The sequence below is a fragment of the Larimichthys crocea genome, chromosome XII, assembly GCF_000972845.2.
Source record: "Larimichthys crocea isolate SSNF chromosome XII, L_crocea_2.0, whole genome shotgun sequence".
NCBI classification, from domain to species: Eukaryota; Metazoa; Chordata; class Actinopteri; family Sciaenidae; genus Larimichthys; species Larimichthys crocea.
Genome location: NC_040022.1, coordinates 29,512,030 through 29,522,970, shown reverse-complemented (window position 1 = coordinate 29,522,970; position 10,941 = coordinate 29,512,030). Strand labels below are relative to the sequence as shown.

Genomic DNA, 10,941 nt, shown 5'->3' with positions numbered 1-10,941 from the left:
GAATGGCGAGCTGGAGGGGGAGGAGGAAGAGGATGATGAGGAGATGGTGGAGGAGGTCAGGCGGGGAGGCCTATCGAGGGGAGGCAGGGGTGAGGGACACAGGCAGTCAGGTAAACTGGCCGGACGACCCACAGGGGACAGACAGATCCGGCCAGGGAACCCTGGACACACCGCAAACCCCTATTCGTCCAATCCCGGACCCACCCACCAACAGCCAGCCAATCACATACAGCAGCAGAGGAGGCTGAAGGACCGCAGCTCCAACTCTGCGCCATCTGAGGACGCCCACATTGCCATGATGGTGTTTCGCATCGGCATCCCAGACATAAAGCAAACGGTCAGTGCTACACACACACACACACACACACACAAAATCTGCAAATGTCACCTCTAGTAATCCCTGATGAGTTCACAAACACAATGAATCAGTCCCACCCACCCAATCCCATGGTCAAGATTCAACCATAATTATTAGAGGCACATTTTGGGAAATGTAGATTAGAAAACCAAAGTCAAGCTGAGATACCTGCTGACTGTGTTTCCCAAAATGTTGAACTTATTCCTTCAGCATAGATCGTGCTTAAACATACCTGAAGTCTAGAGAATCCTAATCCAGGGCCACGTTTTGTTAGTCTCGTGACCTGGCACATGATAGGTGAGTATAAACCTTGATCGGGAACAGCTTTAAAGATGTCACAAGAAGAAAACCATCATGACAAGCGTCACTGTCAGGAGGACTGGCTGTTTATGCCTCCATGCTGACATCATGTCGGATGGGCTCTGGGACTTTGAGGAGTGATGTTAGCTCGGAGAAAGCTGTGTTGGGTGTCTACGCCCCGAGGCTCTTCATCTCATAATCTGTCCATGGCGGTACGACACTATGTGTGGTCAAAACCTGCAATGTGCAGCGCTCCAGAAACACTGCCGGTCTCAGAGGATCGGGGAGTATTACGTCAATTAGATTTTCTCTCTCTCTGTCTCTGCATCACCAGCGGAAAACTGGAGAGAAGTGCAAATTCTTGTCAGCAAAGTGACTGATCTGAGAGAGACTTTCAAGGTGACCCAGCTCCAGAGAAGAAAGAGAGAGAGAGAGAGAGACAGCTAGAGCCCAATTTCATACAAGAGCAGTTTGAATGAAATATATGTGGGCAAGAATTAGATTTTAAAAACACGACATGCCAGAACAGATTCAAAGAGAGGGAGAGATGAAGTGACAAAGACAACAGAGGAAGTGTTGCCTTTGAAATGGAGCGACAAAGCAGGAGGGTCGTCCAGAGTCAGGACGGACCGGTCCGAAGGTGCAGATGCCTCCACGTACAGTTCTCCCACTCTTGATAAACCAGGCGGTTGCCAGGCGTCACACACCCAGGCTCTTTGTGTTTTTCTGATGAGCGAGCTGGTGAAGTGAATCACGAGTACTTACTCAATTGTACTGATAATTAATTTACGAAGAGCAGGCAGGGAATCTGGGTTGCGAGGAAAAAGAAAAGAGACGAATAGAAAAGAAAAGGAGGAGGAGGGAAATAGAAGAGAGCGTGCATCTTTGCTCATTGCCAGATTAAAGCTGAACCAGACCGGCTTTTGTGTCTGACAAACAGAAGGCCGCGTCCCTCAGACATTAGCGACCTGTTCCCTTTTTTCCTTTTCTACTAAGCGATGCAGTCTCTGTGATTTGTCGACTTTATAAATCATCAGCAAGGATGAAACTGCAAATGAAATAAATGTATCTGTGAGCGCCTGTGTGTCCATATTTTATATTTACCATCTCAGTGCACTATAAATGCCTCACTCAACGCTTCTTCCTCCCTCTTGCTGCTGTGTGATTTATTATTGATCTGTGCATGGGTGTTTTCAGCAGTGTGTGTGTGTGTGTATGTGTGTGTATGTTTCCACAAGTGTGCATGATTCAATGTTTTTAAAAATCCAACCATAAATAATTAATAAATTCATATTTATTCCAACAAAACGGCATCAAAGTTTCATTTTAAAAAAGATGGATAAATGGGGAGGGGAACGTTTACCCAAGGTTGGGGTCAAAACCTCAGAAATAAAGAGGAGGTGGAGGTAGAATGAGATGTCGACGCAGAAAGGTGGAGTAGATAAAAGTACAAAGAAGAAGATGGAGATAAAAGTAAATGAAGGTGGACGCAGATAGAAGCGGGTCAAAGTAGATCGATGTAGAAAGAAAGTAGCTGAGAAAGAGATAAAGGTAGAAGACAGTTAGACTGAGATAGATCCAGATGGAAGCGGAAATGAGATTGAAGATTGAAGTGCATAGAAATAGAAATTATAAGAACTGAAAGTGAACTTTAAGGAACGATTTTCTTTATCTTTAGATTTAACCGTGTTCACACCCCATAATTATGATGAATATTCACGTTTTAAATCAGAATTTGATCCATTCCACGTTGAAAAATCCCCTAAAACATGATTTACAGCAGCAAACATTCCCATTTTAAACCCACAACAAGCTCAAACTAAATGTGTAATTTCTCAAATTTCTTTTTTTATTTTGTTAAGACGTTTTAACTATCCCTGCTGCTTCAGTCCGGTTAACAAAATAAAACACGCATTGAAGAAGAAATTCAGAAAATGAAAACACTCATCGTGGGAGGACGGATTCACCTTAATCTCCAACAGGAAAGACTTTTATGCAAATCATTTAGATTTTTGCAAGTAGCAAGAAGATGGAAATGAAATCATGAATATGTATTTTTCAGGTTAAATTATAAATTCAGTGCTAAAGGTTTTAAACCACATGCCCGACTTTATCTACATGTATCACTCTCCATCTGAACCACACGTCCATTTTCTGTAACCACTTATCCTTATGGAGGGGGTCACCAGTTCATCACATCATTCATTCATTTACTTATTATATTCTAATTCTTTTTATAACTAAGACGATGACAGGTATAATCATGATAATTAGACTGGCTGACAGATGCCAGAGAAGGGTTATAATACTCGGACAGATCTGTGGAGGATGTTTCTTCGTGAGTAGCTCCATGAAGTCAGACATGCAGATAAACATTAACATGTGAATGAACTGAAACATGACCTCATGGATTTCCTGCCAAGGCGTACTGATTCAGTACATCTCGCCTCGCTCCCCGGGGTCAGGAGGAGTTATAACCCGGCATCGCTGTGACATTTACTCAGTCTCCCTCTCTCACTCTCCTCCTGTCCTGACTCAACCTCTTCAGGCATTTTTCATTTCCCAACTCTCATTCGTTCATTCGTCCGCCTGCATATTCAGAATAAAAACTCTCTGATCTGTTTTTTTTTCCTTTCTCCTCCGTCCTCTGTCCTCCTCCTCCTCCTCCTTCTCTCGCTGGTGTTAGGTAATATCCCTTTACACTCCCAGTACATTAGGTCTGTTCTACATGTCAGCTAATTCACCCTCAATAAACTCTAATTTCCCGTCAATTGTGTTGTAATGAGTCGAGGGAGTGACTGCAGCACGCAGACGCACATGTTATGAATCGAGGGAGGAGGACTGGTAATGACTGTTAGATCTACCTTACCCTGTCTACCTATAGCTCCATGCTGGATATTCACCAATCAGTGCTGTGCATCTCTGAGATGATTCAATTTGATGCAGTGTGATTACACATTTACCTTCAGCAGATGACTTTGATATGGCGATTTATGTCATGGTTCCACTGGGGCTGATGCATATCGTGTTTTACATGCCGTTAGGTGCTTGTAGTTGTGCCCACATCGAGGAGATGGATTCACTTTTTTATGTTTTTAGTGCTGTGTTTGTTTCTCTCTCCTGAAACGTTTCCACTGAGCCCTCACAGGGAACATCTGGTGATGCCTCCTGCCTCCCCTGAGTGGCATTTGCCTTTTGCTCCTTTAACAGAGCTGTTCAAGTCTACCTGGGAGTCACTGTCAGTCAAGCTGGTGAACTGACAGAGATATCAGTCTACGACGTTTGTCAACCTGGGGATTCGGGTCGCTGCTATATGTAGGGGAAAAATCTGGGCTTTACTAGTTGTGATGGTGTTACAGGTCAAGGAGCGATGAATCAGTCAGATGGATTCAATGGTCTCATGCCTGAGACAGGAAGACAGATCAGGCTGCTTAAAAGTGCAGACAGCTGATGTCCTGTTCCATTTTATCTACTGAAGGTCAAAGCACTTCAGCATACCCAAACTGTGTTAAAGAAAACTTATTATACAACCCTCGGTGTGCCCGATGAGCACTGATTTCCAGGTCATAGGATGTCTGGAAACGGGGCTACAAGTGGCTGAAATGGTTTTACAGGTGTAAGCAGCATAGAGTTTCTTTTTTAACAGTGCAACGTTGAAATATTACTTGTAGAAAATTTCCAATTTATAGGCTACTTTACACTTCTTCTCCAAAACATTTAGGGAAATATCATAATTTTTACTCCGCTACATTAATTTGACACATATAGCTATGATGATTTTATGCACAAAACATTTGATCAACAAGTAGAAAGATTTTCAGACAGCACAAGCGTGATGTCACCAATAGATTTCAAAGTGGCCACGCTCTTAATCCTGCATAACTTTAAGCCTTAATATAATTTGAACAGGTGAGTTCTATAAAAAAATCCCCCCTCAGTGCTGCTATACCTACAGAGACCAAAACTGTTTTTTGTACCAGGCTGTAAACATGTTTATTTCTGCTGTGAAGTTGGACATTTGAACATGGGGACTTATGGAGACTGACTCACTTCTGGAGCCAGCCTCAAGTGGACGTTAGAGGAACTGCAGCTTTTAGCACTGAAGCCTATGTGGAAGCCGCGGTGATTGCCACTTGACCTTGATTAGTTATTAAAATGATGCTTTCATGTTTATGCATTAGTAAAAATAATCCAGTGATGAAATATTTAAAAATATATAACTCACTGTATTACTATTCTGCAGTAATTTTTATCATGAAAAATTGATACATAAGTACATTTTTTCTAGTAGTACTTTTACTTTACAGTGAGGTATCACTCCTCAAAGTTCTTGTAATTCAGTAATCATTGTTTTTGTGATTTGCGGGTCAGATTTGACTGAATTAGGTTAAAAAGCTTTTCAGAGGTTTCTGTTTCACATCAAAATATTGTCCCTGAAATGCTTCTGAAACACTTCCACTTTTCTCTCTCTGACAGCAGCACTGATGACTGAACTGTCTGTGAGTTAGCTGTCCTCGTGGACCTGTGTGATCCTTCCTCCTCCGCTGATAGAAGCGACACTGGTCCATTAACTCACTTGTGTCACAGTCAGATCTGTGTAACACAAGTTGTTGATATGATTCTGTCACAGCAGGAGGCTGTACACGTTTTGTTTGCAGGTTTATTAGATTGTCTGACTCAAGCACCTGCAGCCACATTGGCATTTGCCTGAGTGCATTAAACAGCGTGGAACAAATGAGTTTATCTCTTGCAAACTCCTGAAGTAGACGCAGCAGCCCCTCAGGCAGGATTTGGCCTCACAAACACTTCCACACTGACAGATACTCACATATATGCTTATATTTCAGTGCCTAGTTAAGATGTGTGGACTTTTAAGATCAGTGTCCACCGTGCCTCTCTACAGCTGTGGAGAGGTTGTATGTTAATGAAAGGGCGAGTCCCAAAGGTGAACAGAGGGACTGAGATAATAGAGAGGGAAGTACAGGAGGAGAAGAAGAGGGGAGTGTAGCACGGGTGAGTGAGGGAGGGAGAGACAGAGACAATGAAGAAGAGGAGATGACATGAATACTTACAAGGAATATATTCGCTTTTTTTGTGAACTGCTGTAGAGAAGAAGGAGGTGGCTGAGAGAGAGAAAGAGAGAGATATGGAGATGACGTGGCTGGTGTGTGTGTGTGTGAGTGTGTGTGTGTGTGTGTGTGTGTGTGTGTGTTTGGTGGGGGGTTATTTCCCCATAGATCTCATTAAAGGCTTCTAGTCCCTCTACACTTGGCCTGCAGAAAAAGGCCACAGGGACAGAGATAGAGAGAGAGAGAGAGAGAGAGGAAACTCTCAGCGACTCTTATTTCTGCATAGATAAGTGACAGAGCTGTTACAGAAAGATGGCTGGAGAGGGAAGGAGGAGGGAGAATAAGATAGAGATAGGCAGGGTAAAGATAAAGAGCAGCATGGACAGAGTGAGTGGGTGCATGTGAGTGGGAAAGTGTGATCACAGCTTCAGGAGGCAAGGCAGAATTTCTGGTCTGCATAATGATAATGCCACGAGAGAAGCAGAAGGGCTTAAAGCTGCGTTAAGATTTAATATGGATATCATATAAAAGGTACAAGTTATATAAAGCTGTATCATATGTGACAAGCACTCAGGGTGATTTATTTATTCAGATCCGTTCCTTCAGCTGTGTATTAGAAGTAAAAGATGCTTCATAACAGGTTTTGTACAAAGTCCTGAAAGTTTGGGAAATTATTAATTTGAACTGTTGTGTTTTCAAGGCTAGGAATATCCTTGAGTTCAAATATCCTCCTTGAAAATGTTTGATTCTCAACAAAAGGTGATGTTTCTTCTGCACAAACACTCGTGAAATCCAAAATCTTTTAGTATTGTTCAATGAAACACAGCCGTCCTCATATTTGTTTGCTCTCCTCGAGTGTTCGTTCATCTTTTAAAAAGTCCTCTGCTGATCGCTTACCCTGAAAATAAGCAAACGTTAAATAATCATGGTCAAAACAGCTGATAAAATAAAAGTGATAACATGCATTGATTGCTGTGGGTATAAAGTAATTATGCTTTGCAAATGCATTATAGTAACAATTTAGATTAGGTACCTTGAGAGTTCTTGAAAAGTGCTTGAATTTTACTCTGCACAAACTACTGATTATATTTGTGTATATTTTATGATAATGATAATGTGCAAAATAACTAGTAACTCTAAATGCCAGATGGATGTAGTGGAGTAAAAAGTCCACATGTCCACATATTGTGGTAAAGAATGCAAATATTCAATATTCTTGTAAATATATTTAGTTACATTACACCACTGTAGACAGAAATCTGAGTCAACCCCACTTTATCCGACTTTTGTGAGTACTCGAGTACTTGAGTACTCGTTACTCGTAACACATTACCCAGTTTCTTGGGTTTTTTTGGTCATGTGTGCAGGAACATCATCAGCTCAAGCTAACAGTGGCAGTACATGATGTAATGATTATAATCGTGCTAAAGATCAGACTTTGGTCATGCAGAGCATAAACTGTGTGGTCTCATTGTTTTCGATTACAAATGATCAGAGAGAGGAGGTGAATCCTGCAGAGCGGCAAGAACCCAAACTGAGTTCATGCTCGGCAGTGATTGGATCTGATGATGAGGAGTCAAGACACACCTGCACACAAATGATCACAACCCTGGATCCTGTTATCCTGAATATAATACAGAATAATGCTGCTGCAGCTGGAGGTTTACTTTTGGATTTACATTTTTCTCCTGCCACGTTTCAGGAGGAAATACTGAACTTTTTGCTCCGCTGCATTCATTTGACAGCAGATTAACATTTAAAAAAAAAAAAAAAACATTATCCAATATTTCACATAAAAAAAGCAAAGATAAGAGAAAATGAATACAGATTTTGTCAGGAGAATTTTTAAAGAAGAACCTTTGAATAAGGAGGACTGGATTCAAAGTATCAAAGTTTAAGTTGAATTTAATATTCTTGTACAAGAAGGAGCGTTTAACAGTGCAACACACAAGAGGGTTACAGAGAAAAAGGCTCCTCGAGGAGCTCTGTCAGGTAGTTTTTATACAATTCATTCAAAATGGGCTGTCTCGAACATCTTCCCACTAACGATTTCCTTTTTTGGTTTTCCCCTTAGTAATGAACATTATGTTTCTTGTCCAAAATGACACTTCCTTTAGTCTGTTTCTCATGTCCTTGAACATTTTTAAAATTTCCTTTCCCAGGCAGCTTTAACAAATACATGCTAGATAAGGGGAATACAAAAAGACAAAACACACATACACTCCCTCTAAGAGTTAAAACACCTGCAGCCCAGTACAATCCTAATTTTTATAACAGATTTGTTTATTAAAATTCATTGTTTTCTTCTCTCCTGGCTCATTAATAATCTCACAACTCATTCAAGTTTATTTTGCGGGGCCGATCTGGATTGACAACCAGTGCAACTTTAAAACCAGCTCCACCTCGACCAGCTATAACAGTAAAATGATGCATCTATATTAACAATCTAATAATATCTCTCTGCAGAACAATCACTTTTACATTTGATACTCGTAGTCCTACATTGAGCCGATAGTACTCAAGCAGGACTTTTACTTGTAAAGCTTGTACACTTTTTTTTCCTGAAGTCTATCACTGAAATACAGTCAGTACCAGTTACTAGCACTTACGAGCTAGACAAGCATAAATTGAGAGGACAAACATCATCTTAGCATTTATATTTTTTGTGTTTGGACCCTGAAGCACTATTGTCATCTTCCATAGACATTTTACAAAGCACACAGAGCTGTCTGACCACCAGAGAGCACTGCTCACACTGGAGCTTTTAAACAAGCTGCACTCTGTGACAGTTTAGCTATGATTTTCATAAAGCACAGTGTACACGCTGTGCTCTTGCATTACCAACAGTATGAATGTCTGTAATATAAAGGCGGTGGGGAAAACTGTTTACACAGCCAAGTTCGAAGCCTTAATTGGCCGGCCGGTTAGAAGCTGGAGAATCAATCATAGTCCTGGAGGTATACAGATCAATAAGCAGCACGGCCGCCTCACTGAAATCTCCAACCATGTGAAGCCTCGCACACAGAAAGTTCTGACAGAAATCTGAACCTTCGTTTTATGATAATTATCAGTGTTTCATAATTCTGTAATTGTTCATCTTGACTCACTGTGGGAATATTCCTCCTGCATGATGACTGTGAATCCGTAACCTTCATTTTCTCCTGCTGTGACTGTGATTCATTTCAGAGTGTGTTTGCCCGCATCCTTTACTGGGACTGTGAGTGCAGTGTGTAGGCTTGTGAGTGTGTGTGTGTGTGTGTGTGTGTGAAACCTAATCTAATACAAACAGACATACCTTTTCATCCCTTTTCACTCTCATACTCAAAGACTTAGACATCCCCCTCCCCTTTACTCTGCACACACACACACACACACACACACACATGCTGCACACACAAAAAAAAAAAAAAAAAAAAACATGCACACACTTACACACACACAAGTACACGCACACTCTCCCAGTACCCTATCTCCTAGGGAACACAGGGATGTCTCTATGGCAACAAGCAGCTTGCTCCACTAATGAACCGGTTGCCGTGGCGACTGGGTTGGCTGTGCGCGAACAGAGACAGTGGATAAAATAGGGGGAGGAAGAAAAAAAATGTTACTCCTCTGCACACACACACACACAAAAAAAAAAAACCCGTGCAGGGTTTTAGCTCTTTTTTCTTTGTAGGGCACACACACACACACACACACACACACACACACACACACACACACACACACGCCACACGCACACACACACTGTGTGAAGAGATTAAGATGAGTGACAATGACTGAGCAAGTGTTCTGGGTTAGAAGACGTGTTGTGCTGTAGACATGCAGCCATGCAGTAATGCAGTAAGCAGGCAGACATCCTTGCAGCTGGCTGCACTCTGCATGGGCCAATCATCCTGCTGCTGCCTCAAGGTCAGAGAACAACTCAACTCCACTCTGGGCAAATGAGATGGAGAGCGAGAGAGGGAGAGCGAGATCAGTGCCAAAAACCTTCTGTCAGCCATCTGTGTAGTGAGTTATGTTTCACTTTGCTGACTTTGCCTCTGAGCTGTAATGCATTTGGCCATTCACGACCCCACCGGAGACACTTAAAGCTGCACCACACTGCCATTCACATCCTATCTGCTGACTGAGACCACTGGGAATCACCCGCTTCGCTCTGGTGCTGTCTCCCCCTTCTGGTTCAGAGGGGAGAGACAGCCTCGCTGTGCTGCAGTCAGTCAGATTAGAGCATGCACTGCCATGGGATTGAGTCCTACAACTCGGCCGAAGATAAACTTCATGGGGTCATGAGATGATTCATGGAACAGTTTCAAATGAATATTAATGTTGCAAAACAAGTTTCTTTTTGCTGTTTATGTTGTAAAATCATGCAGATGCTCTCGGGTATTTCTTAGATTACTGAAAAGTCAGTGAACTGAGTCTGGCTGCGGCTTTAACATCACTTCTTTAAGCTGAGTTTTATTAACTTTATCAGCTTGATGATCGCTGCTCTGTGAGGTTAAAGCTCAGCGACGTCTTCTCCTGTCTCTCCTGCAGAAATGTTTGCGGTTCAACCCAGACGCCACAGTGTGGAAGGCCAAGCAGCAGGTCCTGTGCTCCCTGACTGAATCCCTTCGGGACGTCCTGAACTACGGTCTGTTCCAGCCCGCCACAGATGGCCACGATGCCAAGTTCCTGGAGGAGGAGAGGCTGCTCAGAGAGTATCCACAGTCCTTTGAGAAAGGGGTACCATATTTGGAGGTGCGGTTGCAGTCGGTGGAGCCTGCGTGTCCTCTAGATGTCACTGTTATTCAGATTCTGATGTGATGACTTCCTCTATTTAGGGTTTAAAATACATTTTTACAACCAGCTTTTTCTTTCACATCACATGGCTGCAGTTTACTCAAGGTTAACCCAGATGACTGAAGCAGAACACAGCAGCACTTTACACCTACTGGAAGCACGTTATTTAACGCAGATCTGGTTTATGAATGAGGTTTTATCCTCTTCTTAGAGGAGTGTCGCAGAACTGTTCAGTGCAACACCCGCTAATCTCTTATCCAGTGTGTACAGTCGCCTTCTTTCCATTCTATATTATGACCCGGCGGAGGCTCTAAACCACCTTTAAACTGCTCTAAAGCCAGACACTTTCTTTCACAGTTCTTGTCCTCGGTGAAGTAGAAGAGGAGGTTTTGTATAGCAAACCAGATAAAGTGTCTCTGTACAATAAAT

General features: G+C 42.3%; 1 protein-coding gene across 8 annotated transcripts in view; it reads left to right on the top strand.

Moving 5' to 3' along the window:
- The first annotated feature begins 17 nt into the window (after positions 1-17).
- shank1 (SH3 and multiple ankyrin repeat domains 1) overlaps positions 18-10,941 on the top strand; it is a 46,179-nt gene continuing 35,255 nt past the window's right edge. For all 8 annotated transcript variants that reach the window (XM_027285730.1, XM_027285729.1, XM_027285727.1 and 5 more), the window contains exons 1-2: positions 18-337; positions 10,267-10,470. In XM_027285730.1, the coding sequence (XP_027141531.1) occupies positions 44-337; positions 10,267-10,470 (498 nt within the window). In that variant the 5' untranslated portion in view covers positions 18-43. The remainder of the gene's footprint in view (positions 338-10,266; positions 10,471-10,941) is intronic.